The sequence below is a fragment of the Lissotriton vulgaris genome, chromosome 2_1 (genome assembly GCF_964263255.1).
Source record: "Lissotriton vulgaris chromosome 2_1, aLisVul1.2, whole genome shotgun sequence".
NCBI classification, from domain to species: Eukaryota; Metazoa; Chordata; class Amphibia; order Caudata; family Salamandridae; genus Lissotriton; species Lissotriton vulgaris.
Genome location: NC_141687.1, coordinates 1,841,845,148 through 1,841,869,679, shown reverse-complemented (window position 1 = coordinate 1,841,869,679; position 24,532 = coordinate 1,841,845,148). Strand labels below are relative to the sequence as shown.

At 46.1% G+C, this 24,532-nt stretch overlaps 1 protein-coding gene across 1 annotated transcript in view; it reads right to left on the bottom strand.

Annotated features, from left to right (window-relative positions):
- The window catches only part of SMAD6 (SMAD family member 6), a 131,777-nt gene extending 115,870 nt beyond the window's left edge, over positions 1-15,907 (bottom strand). Inside the window, exon 1 of the mRNA XM_086958004.1 lies at positions 14,155-15,907. Coding sequence (XP_086814130.1) covers positions 14,155-14,881 — 727 coding nt within the window. The 5' untranslated portion in view covers positions 14,882-15,907. The remainder of the gene's footprint in view (positions 1-14,154) is intronic.
- Positions 15,908-24,532: the final 8,625 nt, after the last annotated feature.

Genomic DNA, 24,532 nt, shown 5'->3' with positions numbered 1-24,532 from the left:
ACAAGACAGCCAAACAACTTTCAAAACTAAGTAAGACTATGGGCCTTTGAGGCATGACCCCATAAAGTTAAGGTGAGCACGGGTCACATATCTGCTGACAAGATGACCCACTTACCTGCAGAAGACATTTTCTCAGCGCCCAATGGTGGGAATCTGCTTGACTAGTGCACCCTTAGCTGCATCTCTCATCAGTTGATGAGTACCTGGGAATAATGTGCTATGGCCTCACTCCTACTGATCAGGCTCCCTCCCAGACCCCACAAAGCACTGAATACCCAGGCCTGTGGTGTCGGAGTACAGCGTTCATCCTACTTATGGCAGCCATCTTGCTCTTGATTAAGAGTGGTGCGTCCCTGCAGGGCCAGTATTAGTTTTTCCTATAAAGGCTGTTGTACTCAATAGCCTGGACCCAATTAACCCGAATGTCCCGAAAGCACAAGAAGGGCCAACTTCCTTCAGTGCCAATAGGCTTGCAGTGTCATCCCAGGACCAGCCTGTCCACAGCCCCCGCTGGATCATGAAATCTATGGTGGTAGACGAAATTCTGGTCTGTATCAGGAGCACTAGATGTTTTTTTTTTTTATAAAATAAAAAAAAGGGTGTGAACACATACAATTAAAAAAGGATCTAACTTTTTACGGCTCAACTGCACTCGTTTTCCCCTAACAGCAAGTCACTGACCCAAAAAGATTTTGGTGGTGGAGTGAAGTACAGAGAAATCGCTTGCATTCTGACCTAAAATTGACCGCTGTAGGTTAACATTGGCCCACTGGTTCCAAACCTGTGGCAGCCACTTTTGGAATAGTATGCTGCTTGTGATCATAACTGTTACCTGACAATGAACAATGGCTCTTGTCACCCCTGTATTAGGAAATGGCCATAGAATAGCATTTTACACACTGATAATTATGTGATTTCTACTGTTTCGGAAAAGTATGCAATGCAATGCACTTTTCCCCCTGAGCGATACGGATTGAGAAAACTTTAAAATGAGCAGTGTTTTAATTTGGTGTTTCACCTCCTTTCCTTGTAGATAGGCTTGTTGAAGTTCTCCTCTGGAGTAGCCACTTCGAAGTTAATAACAGCATGTATTAGGTCTATAACAAAGAAACCTTACTTGAGTAGCGCTGGCCTAGCCAATTTTTGGCACATGTTCAGGCGACCTTATTTACCAACATGCTGGCACAAGTAGACATTGCTCAGCTTTAACACTGTGTGGATTAGGGCTCTCCTGGATGACTGTAGGCAAGTTGCAGCGGATGACATTTGGATGTTTGCAGATGGCAACAGTGTCGTTACACTGATCCAGATGGACTTAATCCTCTTCATTCATCGCCATAGGCCCTGCAGTTCTCATTCATAAATTAAAACAATATGCAACTGCTGGGACAGCCATGGAATAACGGGTGTCTTTTTCATAAGAAAAGTACAACTGAGAACTTTTATCTTGGAAGCTCTACCTCACAGGTGGGTGGTGCACTCGAATATTTTTTGATTTTCCTTTTCATTTTTATTCTCTACCTAGAACCACTTCCTCTGCAAGGCTACATCAGCACAGTGCATGAAGACAATCCACAACTTCTTTTCCATCTTCCACAACACACCTCTGCCGAGACCTCAGACCTTCCTCGAGCAAGTGTAGCTACAGGGGCGGATGTACGCAGAATTGATATCTCAAATTAAATCCAGTCTAACCAAGATATCTGTCATCCCAGTCCAGTGGGACACTAGTCTATGGGCTCAACACCTACTCCAGCTAAGAAGGTTATGAACCTGCGAACTACAGAAGATGCGAATCCCTCTTTTGACTATCAGATTAGATTGCAACGGTTTCCAAATCATGCCACCATCATCTTTGTGCTAGGAGATAGCTCTTCCCATTCTTACCATGGTACAGAAGATTTGTGCGATTGACCCATTCATTCATTTTCACGTTGTTTTTTTGCCAAGCAATCTACCTAGGCCTGAACAAGATCATTATACACTGACTGCGGCATATACAAAAGTCAACTGCCATACTCTTATTTAATCTTCAGAAATAGGACCAGGCTTCTCCTAATTTACAGCAACTTCATTGGTTGCACAAACTAAAGACCATCCTATTAACAATCCCTTAAATTATGCAGGGGGGGTTTAACTAATCTAGTCCTAGAATTCTAGCGTGAAAGTTTCCAAATATGTGCCTGGTCGTCAATAGGGATCTAGGTCCCACCTTATAAATTAGGTGCCTGGCTACAGGAGCAGAAGTTGGGGAAATTGGTCCATTCACACGCAGTGCTGTAAATTGGAATACACTTCCTTTGGGTATTCAGGCAACAAACTGGTACTAAGAACGTGAAACTTTGGCTAGACGGAAATAATATGTTATCTTGAAATGTCAAAACAATTGTGCCACAGAATGTGCCAAATTCTACCGCAGAATGTGCATTTTCTTGCCACATAATTTAGTCAACCATATTGCATAATCTGGTTCTCCATCCTTGCGTAAATCCACAAACATCTACACCTCACATCCACGAAGGGATGTGTACCTCAAAAGAAAATTGAAAATGTCTTGACAGGCCAAGGTACTAAAATACATTGAAAGGTCAGTACAGCAGGGGCACAGACCAGTCACATATCTCCCTTGTACGAGTTTAAGTCAGCCTCTCCATAAAAGAGTGAGTGTCAGTAAAAAAATCTCAATTATTCTTGTGTCTGAGTTTATAAACAATATCTTATATGATGCCAACATGGAGCAAAATACTTCACATGAATACATTATAAAGAACATGGGCTAGTCAGTAGGATAGCTCAGAGGACCTAGGAGGAGTCCTGTTGAGATCTTTGTATGACCATAACCTTTATATTACAGGTCTGAAATGAAACCCAGGCACGGCAAAGTCAGTTTTTCACTCTTGCAAGAAGTACCTTTGATATGGATGGTGTATTATTCTGACTGTTAAAGCGTCAAAAATCTAACCCCATTGTTGGTCCATTCACACACCAGCTATATGCCTCTGGAGCAGTCTTGAAGAAGCTTGGTGTCTAACATGAAGCAGCTATGCATGTTTATACAGGTTTTCTACAGATTCTAATTGTACTGTGTTTTTTCAAGTCAAAGGGTTTCAGTTTGAAGACTACGGCTACTCATGTTTCCCTGTGGCTACATTTTTAATTGTCTTCAGTCAATCTGGAAAGCAAAATCAAGACCCTAGAGGAACGGTAGAAGTCACCTTAACAACATGTAGATTAGCTTCCCTATCAGGAAAACGTTTTTTCAAAAACATTTCTGGTCTTATAAAAAGGTGCAGAGTTCTACAAAAACTCTGCATTCAGTACCAGCGACAGAAAGTTGAAGCCCTTCTCAAGACCTTCGCTAATGGAGCATCTTCCTTTGGCGAGGTCCGCCCAGGGAGATGGCATCTTCCTGCCTTTCAATGCCGTCAGGACGTCTGGGTTCCCTGCGACATTCCTAAGGCAAAAGGACTCACCCTTCGCCTTCACCACTTGGCATCGCACTCTGGAGGAAAGGGCGATTCAGTTGACACGGAGTCCACAGTCTACTGGTGATCATAAGAAACCCTGACCAAGCTGTACTGCAGAGGTGGAAGATCTGAGCTGTTGGGTAACCGAAAGGAAAAAAGAAGGTGGAAGACTGAGTACCTACTCACTGACGTACCTAGCAGCAAGTTGGTGATGTACAGTGAGCCTTGGGAGGAATCCATTAGATCATCCCCACAAAGAGCTTAATTTCTTTTGAGTGACAACAGGAGCCAGCAAAAATGTAGGGTGAGAGCTAATCTTGAGAGGAGGCAAAAGCTATCCATACCTAAACTTGTGTCGACTCAAGACTCAGAATAATACCAGGTCAAAATCTTAGTAAAAAAAGACCAGAAGGGCCAAAGTGATCCAAATCGTCATCTTGCAGACTTTTTGAAAAACCGTGCAACATGCACCACCAGTGGCGAGACTCCGAACGCCGTAAGCAACACCTGTAGATTTCCCCCAATCAACACCTCTGCTTGACCACGGTCCTCTGCAAGCCTGTTTCTATAAAGGGTCTTACTTCTAGCTCAAATGAAGTAGGTTTTGGAAGAGAATCTTAACTTAACATTTTTACTCAGCTCTTTTCCAGGAAATGCTAGCCACTGTTTCCTGTGATATTACCGGAACCGAGCATTTGGGTGTGATGTGTGAATAAAGGTGTTGGCTCCCATCTTCACATCGCACCAACTAGTTTCCCCTTCTTCAGAGAATTGTGACTTCTAGCCAAATGGAACACTGCGGCGTAGAGGCACCACACCAGGGTTAGAGTTCAGAAATACTGTATTGTGTCTAGTCTTCGAAACAACAGTTCTAAAAGTCCATTGAATAAAATAACCCATCATTTAAAATGTTAATGTTCTAGATGAGCATGGTCCCACTGTGTTGTTACTACTTCAAATTCCTGAGCTGTAAAAGAGGAAGGGAGGTGAGCTCCAAAGTCACCTGAAAGGAGATCTACAAATCGCTATGTGCAGAGCTGGACTGAAGATCACATGACCAAGAACAGAGGTTTTGAATCTATCTAGCGATCCAAAATTTCAAAGGTTCCCTTGAGTCAAATAAAGAACAGGTTCACATAAACATACCTCCGAATGCAAACAGTACAATCATATATACCACCAAGAATACATCAGATTATCTATCTAGCGATCCACCAGTCACAAGTGATCCATTCATTCAGCTGCAATCATGTATCAGTGGACGGCTGAGAAGAGCTGAAGGAAAAAAGGAGCTTTCCTTTGAGGACATTTCCTAATATAGAACATGTATAAACTGCTATTTCTCCAACATTTGTAGACTTCCCAGATCATTGACCACTGGGGCTCCAGCCATGGACTCTCATTTACAACAGCGGTCCATTATTGGGTCTGTTGCCTTTACTGGTTTCAACTGAACCTACTGTCCCACTAGAGAAGACAAGTCATACAAGAAGGCTCCAGACTGGATCCATGGTTTTTGACGAACATGGACCAATCTGCCTCCCATACCCACACACTGCCTTTTGGCCGTGCTTTAAAGCATCACCATGATGCTGCCCAGTATGGTCAATAAGAGGAAACTAACTTTTGCCCAGACAGAATTCACTTGTATGTTACAATGTCATAAAAGTAATATAGCTACACAATGAGCCACATAATTTGCCCTTTGTTGCAGCCTAATATAGTTATCCATGCAGCATAAGTTGCTCCTCCACCGCTGAATATGTTCAGTGGCCCTGCTTCCCACTTGCTCCACATCACTCAGTGCAACTGTTTTTTTAAAGTGTCCCAAGACTTGAACCCACAGACTCAGTTAGCAGCCAGGACCAGAATATTAGTCCCTGATGCTCTGATCTGGTCTCGAGACCAGGTGTGCATGCCCCTCTGCGATGTGAGGTCCGAGAGCCCACATGCGGTGAAGTCCAGTTCCACCTTCAGAGAAATACGTGCCCTCGCTCCTCTCTCTTCCATCGTCCAAGGCACAACACAAAATAACACCCCCCTCCCCCGCCCTAGAATGTGCTTCGGGGCCCAGAGACTTGATAGGTCACTGATATTGATAGCCCTGAGGGTGAATTGGGGGCCCCCCTAAGAGGTAGGCCCATGACACTTTACGTTCCCTCTCATAGGTTTCCCTCGCCTCGTCTTCTGTGCGCCTAGTTTAGCATCAGTGCATTTGTATAACATGTTCCAGAGCCCTGGAGATCTCGTCCACCCTATTTGTGCCACCCCCCTTCTGCAAACTGTCTGTTCTCACCTGACACTGACAGACCATCTCCCCTCTCTATTCTGGCTAGCGCTTTGAGGCTGCCAAGTACAGCTACTCTCCAATTGTGCAATTTCTTATTTGTTTCCGCGGCACTGTGTAACAAACAAAGAAAAAGCGTGCTAACACGGTCCGTTCCGTAAATTTCAAATATGATGGTGCAACACCGACATCCCTTTTCGATGTTCAATGCGCTAATCATTTGCAAAGCCAAAATACCAAGTGGTTTGTCTAATTGCACAGGTGTGTCTAGCGCCATCCTAGGTAGTGATATAGATTAATGGTAGTCGCTATTGCACTGATCATCGAAAGCTAACCTGACAAAACTGCAGGTGTTCCAGCACGGGACAGCAAGGACAGTGCTTGTATCTGCTCATGTGCGCCCATGTGTGACAGGCCTTGAAAGAACAAGCACTGGTTCCCGCTGCTTCGGGTGCCAAGTGGCCAATGGTGCGGTATGCTCCTTACCACCAGCTTGCAAAACGTGTGTCCCTGGCAGAGGTCCAAGATCGGAAGATAAAATCTTCCTGTATCACCAACATGTGGAAGAAGATCGGACACGGAGGCATTCACGGGTATTTCATGCCATGCCCGGAATTCGCTCCTAAAATCAGCCAGACGAGTTGGCACATTCTGCCACCCAAGAAAATAGCCAAGACACTCTTCTAGAGTGACACCGGGTTTCTAGTACCTAGTTGCTATTTTTTGTTCGTTAGCACTTACTTAAAAAATCTTGATTGATAATGAGTTTTCCCCCTGTCTAATCCAACGGTACTCATGCTTTCAACCTCAGGAAGGTGCCAGGCTGGTTAGCCCCGCCGAGATACAATCCTGCGACCAGGAGGCTGTTCTATACTCTTTTAGTGTATTCATAAACCCACTGAGTTCTCTCGCTGGGAATCTACTACTGCATAAAGAATGCACGTGTAGTTATGTGCCACGTTGTGTTCTAACAGTATCTAAACAAAATGCCTACGGTGAGCATTCCGGTAGGGTACATTTGCAATATTCCTGCTGCCCGTCCTGGACCTGGCACACGCAGCCACTCCCAGACTTGGCATTCACCAAAGTGTCCCTAGGGCTGGGCTCTCGGGTGTACTCTCCCGTCCCCTCGTGGCACAGCTCGTAAAGTGCCACCCTTCCTCCGAGTAATGCTGCTACTAACAGTACCTTAATTACAAAGTAAATGCTGTCATGGATGCGCACACCCATCAAATCCCACCTCAAGGGCCTTCTTTTATCTACTGATGGAGGAAAGTTATTCTGATTGACTGACTGACTGACTACTGATGGAGGAAAGGTGAAAGGCTGAGCAAACCCAACAGAAGACTGCAGGTGGCACGCGCGCACCCCGGGCACCTGTCACTGAAGGCGCTTTACAGGCTCACCAGGTCGCGCCATTAGAAGGCCCCCTAGCATGGCACGCAGAGTGGCATTGACTGACACGTGGACTCCCTTTCGCTGCCATGCAGATACCCTGGCTGTATGCATTCGGTCTGGATTAGGCCTGCATGTCCCTGAAGTCGCTCATACTGAATTCGCATGCCACCAACACCCGTATATGTAACGTGGGCTGCGGGCTTGCGCACAACACTGCCCCAAAGCCATCTAGCTGGCGCAGCGTACCCACCTCCGTGGAGCGTTCAATTATTTGTATCAGCACCCGAATATACACAGAATGGCATCAAAGCAACACCAGTGAAAAGGAAGCTCGAAATAGAACAACGAGCAGATGCGCATCCCGGCAAAATAAAAGAAAGTGCAAAATCCTGCTCATCTGTGCCCCTAATGCTCCACAGACAAACAATACATTAGTGTACCCCAACCAGGACAGCAATGATGCAGTAGGCGTCACATCTAAACAACAGAAAGTACAGCCAACTACATTATCAACAGACCACTTACACACACACACACACACACACACACACACACACAAATCGGGCCCCAACAGAATCGAATGCTGTTTTATTTATTGAATGATCACGCTATACTATATTTTGACTGGCTTTTATATTGTGATGGTTTTAAATATCTTGAAACAATAAAAATGCTATCTTTCTTACACCCTGGTCACAAGAGCCCCAGGACCGTAAAAGGCACCCGGATTCAGAGAGAGCTCTGGGGCCATACAAGTTGAGGGAATGCTCTACACAACCATAGTACACACGAGGCTTGCTGTAGCCTATAAAATAGCTTCGTGGGTTGAGGCCGAGTTGAAAATATGTATGTTAAGCCTGCAGGTCACAAGTGTAATGCCAGGTACAGCAGGCCCGGCCTTTTCTAATACTGCTTTTTGTGTGATTTGGACTAAATCTGGTCAGTAATTTTTGAGAAATTAAGGTTAAAAAAATATACATATCTAGTGACGTGGTAGCATGAGATCAAAACACAGGATCGGTAGGCTGGCTGCAACATGAAGAGGAATATATAGCAGCCTGTGTCATAGAAAACAAAAGAAAAGGATAAGGGGGTAAGCGAGGTATGCCCTGAGGGTACACTTGGGATCAATGTTTTTTTTGCGGTACTACAGCTAGGCTCATTGCGGAATTCACATAATTTCACATAAGTACTACCGCACAACAACACATAAGGGGTGGGTGGCACACAGGACATGGTGTTGCAAGACCATAGGTGCTGCCCAGTTACGGGGTTCCGGGCCTGGCTGCCAACCTCATGCCACGCACAGCCAAATGCCTTGCATGGCGAGGGTTGGGCGCAGGACCTGGTCGCTGGGCCTACCTCCAAAGGCTGTGCGTGGCACCGCTTTTTGCCTACAGGTATGGCAGCAAAAATATTACTTCACGTCACAAAAAAACCTCTAGAAATTCACTGAAAAAACAAAGGTTAAAGTAACATTAAAGTTAGGTGAAACAGCAAGTTAAAATATAACATTTTTAAACTCTAAAAAACACTGAAATTCACCAGTCACAGTAATTGAAGTACTGTAGCTCAAGACCTCGCCACGCACTGCTTCAGACCTCACATATTCCATGACATCATCGATAACAGCAATACATCATTGACGACAGCACTGTGCACGCTGGTGGCACGAGTTTAAAATAACTTTCTTTTAACTATACCTAATGAATTCCACTGTTTTTTTGGGTGAAAACGTTACATTTAAACTTACGTTTTCACCTGAGACATCACTTATATCACTGTTTTTTTTCAGTGAGTGGTATGCACAGATCACTCTTAGTAAGGTGTACCAACAGATAAAGACTTTAATATATAGGACTAGAACATGCAGACGGTGCAGGTGCGCTTGGGTGAAACGACATTGCTATGGGTAGATCTTAGGTTCTGGGTAGGAGTGCAGTGCCACAAAATCTTGGGTTGCAGGAGAAGTGTTTTCCCCTGTTTTGAACATGTCATTAGTTTCTATATGGCCATGTTAATGCAAAGCACCACCCAGCTTGGTATCAGCATGAAGTGAGAGTAACGATAAGTAACTTGCACAAGATTATAGTGGCTAACTTTAGGATCCTGATAATTGGTGCAAAAGAATACTGTGGGAAACGGAGAGGGCCTGGCAGTTCAATTGAGCTGAGTACAGGTCAAATGGGATGCGCTTTAGATGTAGGGTACCAGGAAATTCAAACTGAACATAAAAAAACATCCCTGGAACAGGCCGGACAGAACAGAGGATTTATAGAGGAGTGAGCAAATGTCAGGGACCTAGAAGGACAGATAAAGGAGTTATTTAGAATGATAGGTGCTGAAAAGGAGGGAACCAGAGAAACTCAATTTGGGAGGAACTTAAGACGGGGGACCACACGTAGTGCCATCGAGTAGTGGATGGCAGTGCGATAGATTCATCTGCCTAAAGGAGGGTAAACATAGGCAATGGAAAAAGAGAAGTGTTAGGTAACATGAGTATATAGATGGCATTAAAAAACAAGTGTGGAGGCAATGTCCTGTAGAGGTTGAGTAAAGTACGAAAAGGAGGCAGCCCTGTCAGAGCTGATGCCAGCCATAAGTCACTTTGTTGTTGCGTCTCAGGCCACCCACAAAACATGTGAATGAGGACAGAGGTCATCCAAGTGTGTATAACACCCAGGGTCGGACTGGCCATGGGGCAGTCATGCACTCTCTGATGGGCTAGTCTGAAAGGTCAAGTGTATGGGTCATTTTTTTGCTGTTTGTGGGCCTGTTGTATTATCTTGTGAGCTGTTGATTTCCATGACATCACCACAAACAGGCTGCAGCAAGCACAAATACATTTGTTCCCATATACCGTACAAAACAGTCTTTAACAAGTTCAAAGCGGCCCAATTTTCAAAAAGGTTACTACGTTTTATTAGCTATCAGATTTGCCAATGGGGGTCATTTTGGAGGGGTGGGGGCAGGCCTATGTTGTGTCCCAGGCTGACCTTGGCTACACACAGTGGATGTCAAGGAATTTGGGAGCCCCGGGAAACTTAGTTTGGGGGTGCCTGTACGGAACACATTTTATTGCACATTTCAAGCCCACGTGATACCAAAAAATGCTAAAGTACAATAATTAACAGTATCAGAAGCAGCCAAAAGATCTAGCAGTAAGGTGAGGGCAGGCGGGTGACTGTGAAAGGCAGAAGTGATGAAGCTGGCTAGCCGTGAAAGTGCAGCTTCTTGTGAAAAGTACAGAAACCCGAGTGAAAGGTTTTAACTAGGCTGTTTGAGGATGGTGACGTGTTAGGGTCCACCTCTATGGAAAAAGGCAGGAGGTGAGATGCTGAAGGAGAGAAAGGATGAGTGGGTGTCTAGAACCACAGCGGATGTGACGTATGTTCATCACTGCACAGTTGTGCTTGTGGCCTCATTTTCAGTACTCTGCCAAGGAGTCTGTTCATGTGCCTAAGGGAGAGACTTGGTACACGCTGTGCCCTCCTGGCATTCAAAGGTACAGCACCTTTTTGACAACTTCTATATGCAACACGCTAAGCATTCTAAGAAACCCAAGAGGATAGAATTTGCGCATTGCACCCTTGGAGGGGGGCTATCCCTAAGGGTGCGTTGCGCAACCATATCACTCGAGGGCGTAGGGCTCCTAGGAACAGCACCCTACACCGATCGTAACACCCCAGGACACTCTTCTAGCGTATGATGTACACTTTGCATTTTTTTTTAAACTCATGCATTGACATACTAAAGTACCCATTGGATCAAGCGGGTGACTAACAATATGGACATTTCAGAAGCAAATCATAAGTATTATTCGGAATATGCAACAAACACACGAGGAGAAAAGTGAGGTCTGTCCCAGGCACAGGAGAATCTGTCAATCTCAGCATCTGTCCCAGAGAAGAACCCACCACAAACACTGCCCTAGAGAAGTGATTAGCTTTCAAACTGCCCACCTCCTGGACCCCAAACAAACCACACAGCTTACTCCTAGACCTAGGGAAGCTACTTGCTACACTCCCAGCCTCGAAGAAATCACTGCTTCACCCCCAGATCCAGGGAAGCTACACCTCGTGCCTCAAGAGAAACAGCTTGCCTCACTCCCAGATCTAAGAGGCTACCTCACTCCCAGATCTAAGAGGCTACCTGCTCTATCCTCGATTTCAAAGAAACTACCTAGCACACTTTCTGATATGGAGAAACCATTGATTGGTCTCAATGCCTGACCAAGAGAAACCAACGACTTCATCATCAGTCCCAAAAACCGCCCAGACTCACTGCATGCCCCAGGGAACCTATGTGCCTCACCCCCTGTACCGGTGAAGGCATTTGCCACACCAACTGCCATAAAGGGCAAGTCTGCACCATACCAAAGAATGAATTCCCACCTGTCGAAGAAACCATCAGACTCCCAACCTCCTCCCCCGCCCGAGGGATACCACCCTCTGCACGCCATTTGCCCCACCCCAGACACAAAAGGCAACATACACTTCAACGGAAACGGTAGTGCATATAAAAAACATGTACCCCTTCCAGTGACGGAGAGATGCCCCTCCATAACGCTCTTCCTCACAGAAACCACTGGCTTCAACCTTTACCTTATTCCCTTGCCCCACAGAAATCAGCTATCTCATGCTCTGTACCCCAGTACCAAAACCAATGAGAGGGAAGGGGAACAGTTATGTGGGAAAAGGCCCTCAGTTTCCCCAAAATGATATACATAACCAGAAGTGGAGAGTATCTCCCAAATACGCAGTCACTAAGCCCTGCTCCTTAGTGCTCATCAGGCACACTACATGTGCTCGTACAGAGCCCTCACCCAGGTACGGTAAGGTACATTTTTATTATGCTTGATTAATTAAAACCATTGCATACATGAATCCATTTTGAATACCCGTGTGCTAATTATGCAGCATGCTTCATCATCGGGTCCTCACCTGGTGAGGTACTCTCTAGCAGGTGGGCTTGGGTTAGGAAGTCCCCACTGGGCATTGGTGCATGTGTGACCTTTGATCCCAGCAGGCCCCCGCATTTGCTCCCATGAGACCGGGATTATATCCGTTGCCACGATTCTTGAAGCGGATAATCTCCAGTTTTCAATCAACTCGCCCTGTACAGAAGGGTTGGGCAAGGATCTCTTGATCTTGCATGGAACACGTGCGAATGCATAATTCCTCCTCAGTATAGGTTAAGAGTATAAGGGTCTTAAAGGTCCTGATGAAGTCTATGCATCTTGCAAGCAGATGACACATGTCGACCTAGAAGACAGACACTGGCTCAGTAAATGCCCTAGTGTCGCGCTATATTGTTTACCAGATCACACAGCCCCTCCTATTAAAGGATTGGGTTAGGGTTCCCTGGAGATTCTTTCAACATTTTCCATCCTGAGATCACACTAAGCGTCTGGAGAATATCAAAGTGCTCCCTCTCACTGCGAGGTTGAGCCCACCTGGTGGTGAGCACCTGATGAAGCATAAAAAGTTATTAGGGTGTATGTGTGGGTTCCATAAGAACACATGTAGTTTACACAGTGAGTACTGGGGAACAGGGCATAGTTACTTTACTGCTCGTTTTGGAAGGCACCCTCCACTTTTGTTTATATGCATCTGCTCCCCAGTAGCCGTGCCCCAATCCCCACCACAAAGCAACCATAAGCTTCAACTCGCTGCCACAGAGGCACCAAATGTCTTGATCCCAGAAGTTATACTCCCAGAAAATCACCAACAGTTTACTCTTCCCCGGAAAAATCGTCTTTTCTTCAGATTCCAGATACCACATCCCTGACCCAGGGAAAGCCCTGCCTCGGCTTCTGCCTGATAAAAAATACATATATATTCCTTCTTCCTTGACCCCTGACAAATCACCTGCCTCATTGTCAGCATCTGGTCCAGAAGAAAAAAAAACACACACATACACCTGCCTAAACTGTTGCTGGATACATTTTGTCAGGAAAATACTGCCTTCAACTTCTTCTCCCATCGTCAGCCTGCAGATACCCCCGCCCATCGCTTGCACCCAAGAAATCACCGCGGTCAGCACTCCCGCAGGGAAGGCGCTTTCCTCACTCCAAGCCCCAGGAATAGGACCAGTTTCAAAGAAACCACTGTTTTCATCGCTGCTCGAGAAAAAAAAATGTAAAATAAACCCACACGTGATTCTTTCCCCACCCCCGAGAAACACCCCCTTCCGAACCCACCTCCATACTCTCATCATTCCCGTGCAACACTGCCCACACTCCGGTGCCCGGGCTCTATCCTAAGAAAAACATCTACCATGTGAAAACAGTCATGCTATCCCACGGAGAAACACTGTCCATTCCGAGAAGCACTGCCCCGTATTCTGCCACGGAGAAACACTGTCCAAACTTACCCATACTCTGCCAAGGAGAAACACTGTCCACCTGACAAGCATTGATCCATACTCTAGTCTCTTGTCAAAAAAACATTGCCCATCTCGAGAAGTTCTGTACCATACTGTCCAACCCGGAGCAACAACGTCCACCCACAGAAACACTGTCCATACTCCTCTTTTGATCCGACAATGTCACACCCCCTCCCTAGCACTGCCCATCCATGCTCGGCTCCCAAGAGCCACCGTCCATCCAGAGAAGCCCCCATCTCTCTTCCCGAGAGATACGGTGCCCCGTATTCTCCCACGGAGAAACAATGATCCATCCTAAAAAATAGTACTGTCCCACAACCCCTCCCCCATACAGAGAGATGCTGGTCCATCTTGTGCAACTATGCTCCCCCCCCCCCCCCACCACACACACACACACACACACAGAAACGCCGTCCATCCCAACACTGCCATGGCCTCTCGCTCATGGACACAGTATCTCATCAGTACTCCAGAGACACACTACACTGCCCACCATCAGAAGCATGGACTGTGACCCGAATCAACACTACATTACCTCCCACAACACTGCCCTAACTCTCTTCTCCCCAACCACACCCTCTCTCCCACTACACCCAACCCCCGTCACCAACTCACCTGGCCCGCACAGACGACTGTAGTGGTAGGGGTTGCAGCAGGCACTGTCCTCCGACCTCCCGAAGTTCTGACAGCCCAATAGCGCCTTGAGCTCGGCAGGGCGCTGGAGATCGGGCCAGCGGAAGAGCTTGCAGAGTAGCCACTGGGGGGAGGCGGGCAAGCCCCCCACCCGCAGCTCGGCCAAGCGAGGGGGCAGCGGGACACAGCCCCCTACCATAGCTCCTTTGGATTCCACGGCCTCCAGCAGCGCCTCGAGGCTCCGTAAGCGCTTGAGAAGCGAGTAGGTGACTGCTTTCAGTTCGGGGTCGGGCGGAACAGGGGACCTTGGGGTTGCCATGGCGGGGGACTGGGGGGATGCCGGGGTCCGGGGGCTCGAGGGAGAGTTGTCCTGGAAGAGGCAGCAGGTCACCGTCCTGTCCGAGTCCTCCGGGCTCGCTGCTGCCCCTCCGTCCAGCCCCTCGGGGGTCGCAGACGTGTCTCCATTGTCGGTTTCAGAGGTGTCCCCTGTCCACCGCCCAGGGGTCTCCGCGGGGCTTCCATGATGCCCCCATGAGATCCCAGCAGTACCTGCATTCGGCCCCACTTCGGTCCCAGCAACGCCACCGTGCCTGGCCCCGGGGCTGGCAGAGCAGCCCCCATGACGCCCCCCGGCCCGATGCTCCCCCTGCTGCAGCACTCGGCTTCTCCAAAGGCGCCGGACCAGACTGGAGCGTCTGGACCTGAACATGCGACGAGGATCCGGAGTTGCTTCCCCCTCCTTCCTCCCCCGGCTCCTGGGTCCGATCTTGCCTGGCTCCCTAGTCCCCCTCGGGGGCAGGAACCCGGAGATGCATGGGGCTCCGTGCACCACCCCTCCGGGGGCAGCACACGTTCAGCCGGCCCCTCCGAAGAGACAGTCCATCGAACTGCAAACAACAGATGCCCGTCCGGAGCCCGCAAACATCAATGAAACATCCAAAACGGGTATGGGGGTGAGGGGGGTCCTACATTTCTATCCCTCACTTGCACACCACGAAGCGCGCAGAAACTCGCCTTAAAGTGACGTCCGCGTGTGGGGTCACAGCACGTCCAAGGAAAGCCAGGTAAATCCGGATGTGAACTGCTCGTGAAAGTGGAAAACCATCAGCTCACAGAGTCACAAAGTGCCAACATCCTCTTTGCATGGGAGCCCCTCCAGTTTCTGAGGCCAAAAATGGCAAAATTAAAGAAATAAGGTAAAAACCCGAGAGAACCCTCAGTTCATGTGCTTGAAACGGATACTCTCCCCACCGAGGGGGCTCCAACAGGAGGAGAACGACGATGTGCTTGCTCTAGCGTGGACAGTCTTCGGGGCGCTTGTATTGCAATGGATACAACACAGAGGTTTCGAGTGTGCAGGGCCACAGATGCGGGGGGCTCTGTCTGTGAAATGGAGACGACCCTCGGCTGCTTTCAGACTCTTCCCCCTTGCACAGCAGCTTTACCAAGAAGCAAGCAAAGCGGCAGGAAAACCGCACTTCCACTGCAGCGCCGAGCAAAGAAGCCAAGAAACGTCCTGTAAAATCCTTGTGTTTATAAGGAACGGAGACCTCGCCCCCAAGGCCCGGCGGCTGCTGGGGAGTCGGGGGTCCCGTGCGCGTCTGAGAAGGAGCAAGGCTGGCTCTGGAGAAGGGGCCCTCCCGGCGGCGCCGCTCCCGGCTGCTCCAGCAGTGCTCTGAAGAGTTTTTTCCTTCTGTTTTCCCCTTTTCTCCCTCTCGCTCTCTTTTTTTGTTCTTGTGGAGCACGCACACACACACACGGAGACGCACACACGCCTCCTACTTCTGCGCTGGAGCCATTGGCTGTCCCCCCACCATGTGCTAGTCTAGACACACTGGCGGCTCCGCGCTGCTCTGATTGTTGAGCAAACAGCCTCTCAAGTTTCTTAACTCTTAAAGGAAAACCCATCCCTTCCACCCTCACCCCGGAATACCCCTCCCCCTCTGGTAAAGAGCGCCTGGGAGGAAAAGGAGAGAGGGCCTGCCCTCCCCTGGCTACCCAGCGTCTCACCCCTTCACAGGTTCATTTAGCTGCGTTTTTTTATTATTAAATGAAGAATACCGCATTTAACTGGAATTCTGCCTTTTCTGACTTCCCAATCCGTCTACTGTTATGCTTTATTTTGGGTGTAACTGTATTTGTTTTAGTTATTTGCCTACTCTTCTCAATGCCAACGAAGTCATTTTATCGGGTTGCATTGAAGCAGTTCACAACTCCGTTCAGTCGATCGAGGTTCATTCACCTCGAGCTGAGCAAGAAAATCAACAAAGCTAAGCCTATTTACCTGCTCTTCTTTACATCACACTGACTTCGAAGAAGTCGTCTCTAGGCGCTCTGCAACGGGCGTGCGAGATCTCCAACGGGTAGTAATGTCTTTAAGGCTTTTGCTGAAGATTGACATATGTCATACGGATAAAACAACAACAGGCTACGATAATTTATATAGCGCTTGGTGCCTCAAATGTGGTGTCGTAGCGCTATAAAATGACAGAACTGCAACTCTAAGGGTCCATTGTACCGTTGTCGGATGAACGATCCAGCAGTCCAAGTATCCAGGGGCTCGCGGGGGTGTCACTGAAGTGAAAGCACCGCAATCTATCATAGTGTGTGCTCGCTTTCCCTGGTCACTAAATTAGACACACAAGTACATACATGCTCTTCGGATCACTTCGCATTAGCAATTAGTTCGGATTACACTTCATATGGAACAGTAATAAAGTATATAGTTTACATATATATTTAAAAAAGTTTTATCTAGGAAGTACTGAGGTACTTAAAAAAAGAAAAGAAAAAAATTAAATGTTTAAAAAAATACACACTATATTTCAGAAATTTAGTGTACTAAAGTGTATTTTTATTTTTTTTACATATTTAATTCTTTAAACAAAATGTAAGGAGTACCACGGAAATACATAGAAAATACAGCGCTACTTAAAAACACTTTTAAACAAAGGTTAATTTGTTTAAAGCATGGTACTTTCTAGGTACTAGCAGTACTCTGTAAGCTTAAAAAAAGATATATAAAAATATAAATACATTACTCTACCTATTAACACTTTAATTAAGTGGCAATATGTAGGAAACAACAATAAAAAAATACGTACTTATATTTAAGGCCCTAACCTAGAACACAGCTAAAGTGTAGTAAAATATGCCTGCCTTAAATTTGTATAGGCAGCCATTAGCAAATTATATACTGCCTTGTCATCGGCATGCACCATGGTACACTATCAAGTTACCGCAGCATTCAGTGCACAATATATTACATAGAAAAGAGCATCAGTAAGCACACCCTTAAACAGTTAAAATATCCCCAGATATCGGAAAAGTACGATTTGTTCTGGATCATAAGTACCACACAAACATCACTTGATTGACGATTTGCTTATAACCATATTCTATTTTATGATCTTGGCCATACTAAAATATACAAAGTCCAAACAGTTCAGATTCTTCAATATGATGTTTCTTTATTCTTGTTGGTGTTACATCCAGCATCTAAGACAGTGTCTATACCAACACGTGTTTCGTCTTGCCTTAGACTTTATCAAGGCAATAGCGAAAGTGATCGCGGTCAACCCCAGCGTAAACAGTGGATCCAAGTTGTCTATTACTCCCGATTGGATATGTATTAGAGGCTTTAAAAAAGCAACTCCTTATCGTCAAAACAGTCTATGATAATTTCCAAAGCTTGAGAGTGCACCCATTTGTAGTTGCACTCGGTTCTTAGTATCCTCGAACAGAAGGAATCCTTAATCCAACTCCTTAACGTAATTATCCATGAAAAAAGCCGGTAGGGAACCCTAATGAGCTCCTCTCCGTAATCCAAGTGTTTAGTCTCCTCCTAGCGGTATTCGCACTTCTTGTTCTGATGTTCCATTTCCTGTAGAGGAAAAAACTACTACCAATGTGTTTATAGTACAAAATATATTACAAAGGGACACACTTATCACTATATTGAGGTAACCTTGCATCACGCATAGTGTCGCAAGGGCAATGCAATACCTACGTCAGATTTACCAAGTAACACAAGGCCACAAAATGTTGCCCTGCGTTGCTTGATAAATCTATAGAAATGCAAGGAAGCACAAATTGTTGCCTTTCGTTATTCTACACATCATATTCTACATTCTTGAAATTTTTTATGTACAGCCATTCAGACATTTTGAAATTACTTCTTTACACTAGACTCTACGACACTTCACTCCAATCTACTCCATTCCATTCCCCTCCCCTCTACTCTACTCTACTCTACTCTACTCCTCTATATGACACAACACTCCTCTGTACGACACACCACTCCACTTCAACAGACGGCAGAACACTCCACTCTATGACAAGTAATTCCAGTCTACAACATGCCACTCCACTCTACAACAGTCTACTGCACTCTGATACTCCACTGTAAGCCACTTCACCTTACACAATTTCACTCTGCGTTGCTCTACTGTTTGCCACTCCACTTTACGCCAATCCACTTGACGCTATTTCACTGTATAGCACTCCACTGTATTTTACTCCACTGCACTTCACTCCACTCCACTCTATGCTGTTCTACTGTATGCCACTGCACTCTACGCCACTCCACTGTATGCTATTCCAGTGTACACAACTCCACTCTACAGGAGTCCATTTTATAGCACTTCACTGTACTCTACAACATACTACTCTACTCTCCACCCCTGCAGTCTATGCCACTCTACTCTATGCCACTTTACTCTACTCTACAACACCCACTCCAACCCACGCCACTCTATGACATGCCACTCCACTGTACCCCACTCCAATCTATGCGAATGCACTATATATTATTCAATTGCACTCCATTCCACTCTATGGCATTCCACTGCATTCTACCTAACTCCACTCTATACCTCTCCACTCCACCACACACTAGTGTACGCTATGGTACTCCACTCTACAACACTGTACTCCACTCTATGCCACATTGAAGAACCGGGCCTTTGGGCCTGGCGGCGCAGGGTACGCCTGAAATCTTTGAGTTCACCTGCCTTGTTGCAGAGAGACACGGAATACTCTGTTGGCGTAGAAATACCAAGTTTATTAGCTGCAGCTAAGCACAGTTGTCCAAGAAGTACACCAAGTAGGTTCTCAGGAGACTGCCACTTTACTCCGTGGCTCACAAACTTTTATAGCCAAAATACATCTGGACAAACATACACCCAATGCACAAAGTTTTAGCCAATCAGAAGAGTTTGAAAACAAGGTGTTGTGCAACCAGAATGCTCTCTGCTTACATGTTGTGTGTTATCCAGCCCCCAGAGTTAATCAATACTGGTACCCATGGTTCAGTGTTGCAATGACAGGACATGTCTGTATGCTTCAAAAGAAAGGTTGTGAAATAGGAAAACACAGGGAGAGAATAGCGAAGGCCAAAAAGATAAGATAGGCAAGAGAAGAATACTAAAGGCTAACAGATAGTTGATACGGGGATTAGGTAGTCCAGATAAGGGTTAGTTAGGTCGGCTAGTGTCTGAGATTGGTTTCAAAACAAGGACGGAGGGGGTTTTCGACACATTGCAGTCCAAAAGGGCAGAGATGCTTCGTTCATCGAGCAGCCTGTGTAAAGGCAACACAAAATGGCGGTGAATGTAAGATGGAGTCGAAATTAAAGAACCTCAGACCCTCCGTTTGTCATTACGCAGGCAATTCACAAAGACTCACGCTAATCTGAATCAATGTCGATGGTCATGAGGTCGTCAAGCTGTTGCTGCAACATCATCTTCATATTCTCTGTTTTCTGTGACATGGGTCTTGGGACACACATAGTGGCACAAAGACCACAGATTGCGGGGCGCAATTGTAAACAAAGGCAACACGCAAAGATGATGGCCAAAACTACTCCAAAAAAAGTCAATACTTTCCATCCCCATGTAGACAGTAGTCCCCAAAACCATCCCATCAGAGACCAATTTCCTTCGTCCTGGTGGATGGACTCAGCAATGTGGTATAATTTAGAGATGGCCTGGTATACTGTAGGGGCGTTGTCAGGTATGTAAATGTAACAACTGGATCCGATCAATTTACAGACTCCACCACGATCTGCAAGAATGATGTCTAATGCCATTCTGTTTTGTAATGTCATAAGGCGATCCCCCTGAAGCTCGGCAGTTATATTACCCAGTGCTCCGACAGTTTCATTTATTGTTGCTTGAACTACTCGAATGAGATGCCTGATATTTCTACTATTGGCCATAGGCCCCCAAAATGGGAGGAATCCCTTAAGGAAATCGCCTCCTTCTTGTCCTGCTGTGTCTTCCAAAGCAATAACCCCTCTACCGTACCTTGTCTTGTGATGTCCAGAAGGAGCTGTATATATTGGAGGGAGGAGAAAAGCTATATAACAAGTTCCTGAGAAATCGGCTGGTAGCCATGTATAGGCTCTGTCATGGCAAACGAAATATGTCCCTTGAGACGCTACTAGTGGTGGAGACGTTTGGGATGCATAGGTATATGTAATGTTACAAGTGCTCTTTCCCAATTGTGCCTTAGGACTTTGACCATTTCCTTGGAGACATACGTGACCTTGGTGAGGTACGGTATATATAGGTGGGGATCTTTTCCTTTTGGCTCTGTCTGTAAGACTAGTGACATAATGTGTCACATTCCAATCAATGTATGCTTGTCGTTCGTCAGTGTGGAATTCATTACATTTCTTATAATGTTTTGACATAGCCACTATTCCTTTTATTAGTGCCTCATGACTAACGTCAATTCCATCCCTATACGGACCAACAGGATGTCGATGTTGGTTCTCATATGCATTGGCAAACATAGAGGTGTAAGCCCAAGTAGATCCTTTTAGGGAGAAGGGTAGAACTAAATATGGCATTCCTTTATCTGTATTATGGGGTAAAAGTCCACATACCCAGCAATCAGTGGTATTGATCAACAATTGATGCTGGTGTAACAATTGAATGACGGAATTGTTAAAATACTCCGTTCTCCTAATTTGCTCATGCTCTGGTAGCGTATGAAATTAGTGTGGGGAAGCAGTAGTGCGAAAAGGTATGGGCTGGGAGGTAGATATAGGTAAAGATGTTGGCTGCAAAGTGTGAGTAACCCAACCCACGCAAGCCAATAAAACACATAGCAAAGTTAAAACACATCGCACTACACCACATCTATTAAATAATAATTTACAATATTTCTTCTTCATTTTGGTTCTTTTATCAATTTCTGATTCACCAGAAGTCATCCCCTAAAGTGTTGCTCGTGGCAATCTTCCTATCTCACTCAGTTGTGGTTATTAGCTGTCCTATGACACTGCAAGTCCTGCAGACCTATTGCCACGACTCAGGTCTCCTACCACGACCCTTCAACCTAACGTAGGATGAATCCAGTATCACATATACAATTCAGAATTTTCAAATGCAATTTAAAAAGGAAAAAGGTTTCAAATGTATTTTGCCACTCTAGGCCTCAAATTATATCTGTCCTTATTTGGCACAGTTTGGTCTCGAAAAAGTGTCTCTGGATCAGTTGTATCTATTCTGAGATGCAATGGTACAGCTTTTTGCAAAACGTAATCGTCCTCTCTCTCAGACTGAGTCCATTCTAAGTGTGCATCACCAAAAGGTACAAACGGGGGGCCCTCTCTCCTTCACAATCACCTATACCTTCGCGGACCCACTGATCGAAAGGCAAAGGCAAGGGCACCTTTTTGCAGTGCACACCATGGATCCAGTTCTTTTTCCCGACAACTTTCACAGCTGTACGTGTCGTCAGCTGGACCTGTCTCGGCTCCTGCCAGCGAGGCTCCAAATTCCTCTTCCTTTGGAAGTTTTTTAGACACACCCAGTCGCCATGTTGGAGGGTGTGCCCAGGATCTGAGGAAGCCTCCGGCAAGGTGTCTTGTACCTGCTGATGGAGAACACGCAATTTAGTGGTAAGGTCATGCAGATAGTCAATTAGCATTGGGTATTCTATGTCAGAGTACTTCTTGGGTCTAGGGACACCCCAGACATTAGCGGGCGTCCGAACACAATCTCATATTGGCTAAGTCCCACACTAGAATGAACAGCTGTTCGGGTGGACAAGAGAGCCAAAGGTAAAGCATCGGGCCAGGCAAGACTTATGCTGGCTTGTATCTACGCAAGTTTAAGCTTGAGAGTGCCATTATAGCACTCTACCAAACCTGCTGACTGAGGATGGTTTGCCGCATGGAATTTCTGTTTAATACCAAGACCTGCACATACTTTCTGCATGATTTGACCCACGAATTCGCTTCCATTGTCACTCCAGACAATTCGAGGTAAACCAAACTTCGGGAAATATTCTTTCAGAAGGACCCTGGCTGTAGACAAGGCAGTATTGTCCTTTAGGGGGGTAGGCCTCTATCCATCTAGAAAAGGCACACACCACCACAAAGACCTACTCCAGGTTATTGCATCTCTCCATTTGAATGTAGTCTATCTGTAATACCTCAAAAGGATACGTTGGGGGAGCAAAATGGCCTGCTGGGGTTGGTGTCCCTCTTCCTGGGTTGTGCATCAAACAAACAATGCAATGTTTAACAAGATTGTCTGCACATTTAGGAATCCCTGCATTCTGCCATACTGGAGCCAAAAGCTTGCATATTCCTTTCGCACTGATGTGGGCTGGAGCATGCGCCATAGTTACTACTGGAAGTACATAGGCATCTGGTAACAGCCAGCGTTGGTGTTCCGACAATTCTATCCAACACCCTGTCGTATCCAACATTCCTGTACCATCTCTCCACTTACACAATTCTTTCTCTGTAGCCTCTTCCTGAATCATTTTCACACTTTCTATTGTGTCCTCACACATTCCTCCTTGACTGACCCATCTAGCAGGTCCAGCAACATACATATGACTCGTCACATCTTTCGCTGTCTCTTTCGTTATCTGATCCGCAAAAGCGTTTCCTTCACCCACATCATCAGTGATCCTCTTATGCGCACTACACTTCACAAATGCAATCGGAGTGGGTAAAGCAAGTGATTCCAAAAGGTCATTCACTAACTGACCATGCTGTATTTTAGTACCATGTGAGGTAAAGAATCCTCTTTCCCTCCAAAGGTGACCAAAACTGTGGGCCACTCCAAATGCATACTGGCTGTCGGTGAACACATTCACTCTCTTCCCTTTAGCCAATACACAAGCTCTAGTCAGAGCTATCAATTCAGCTGCTTGGGCTGAATTCTGCCTAATGCGTGCTGTCTCCACAATTGTATGCAAAGTGGTAACAGCATAGACTGCAGTCGTTTCACCATTGGGGAGCTTAAAACACAAACCATCCACCCATAGGTTCCCATCCGGGTCCAGGAGCGGCGTATCTTTTAAATCAATCCTACCTTTTGTCTCCTTCTCTGTACGGAGAAAACAATCATGTTGCTCTTGAATGTCTTTCTCTATTGGGATCGGTAACAATGAAGCTGGATTTAGGGTATTACATCGCTTGATGTGCACGTGACGTGACTAGCCAAGAGCGTCAGCTCATACCCGGATAAACAGGCGCTCGTAAGATGCTGAGTTTTTGTCCTGTTTAGAAGTGTATCCACTGCATGTGGCACCAAGAAAATAAGCGTATTGTCTAGCACCAACCCAGCAGATTGGCGAATAGAAACTGCTGCTGCTGCTGTAGCTTTCAGACAACTAGGTAATGCTTTAGCTATAGGGTCTAATGTAGCCGAAAAATAAGCACACGGGCGTTGCTTATCACCAATGCACAACCTTCTCTCTCGTGCACATAAAGTGTGAAAGGCTTGCTGTAATCCGGAGTACCCAACACAGGAGCAGAACACAAGGAAGTACGCAAATCAGTAAAACCTTTCTGGCATTCCCCTGTCCAAGGGAGAGGTTGGGGTGTATCTTTAAGGGTAAGTGCTAACAAAGGTTTCGCTAACAAAGAAAAATTTGGAATCCATTGTCTACATTAAGAGGTAATGCCAAAAAAGGCACACACCTCTCTCTGTGTGCATGGTACAGACATTTGTGCAACTGCTTGGATTCTTTCATGAGTCAATCGCCGTCCCTCCTTCGACAAGAGATGACCTAAGTAGGTAACCTCTTGGCGACAATATTGTAATTTAGAGGGCGAAACCTTATGATGAAGGTCAGACAAGTGATGCAACAGTGAGACGGTAACTTGTTTACACATTTCCTCAGAATCAGCAGCAACCAACAGATCATCTATGTATTGAATAAGGGTGGTGCCTGGAGGCAAAGTGAAAGCATCGAGCTTAGTTTTCAAAGCCTGACTGTGAATGGAGGGACTCTCACAATAGGCTTGAGGGGCATGTTTGAACCGGAAACTTCGGCCTCCCAAAAAGAAACCAAAAATATCCCTACTTTCCTCAGCAATGGGAATGCTAAA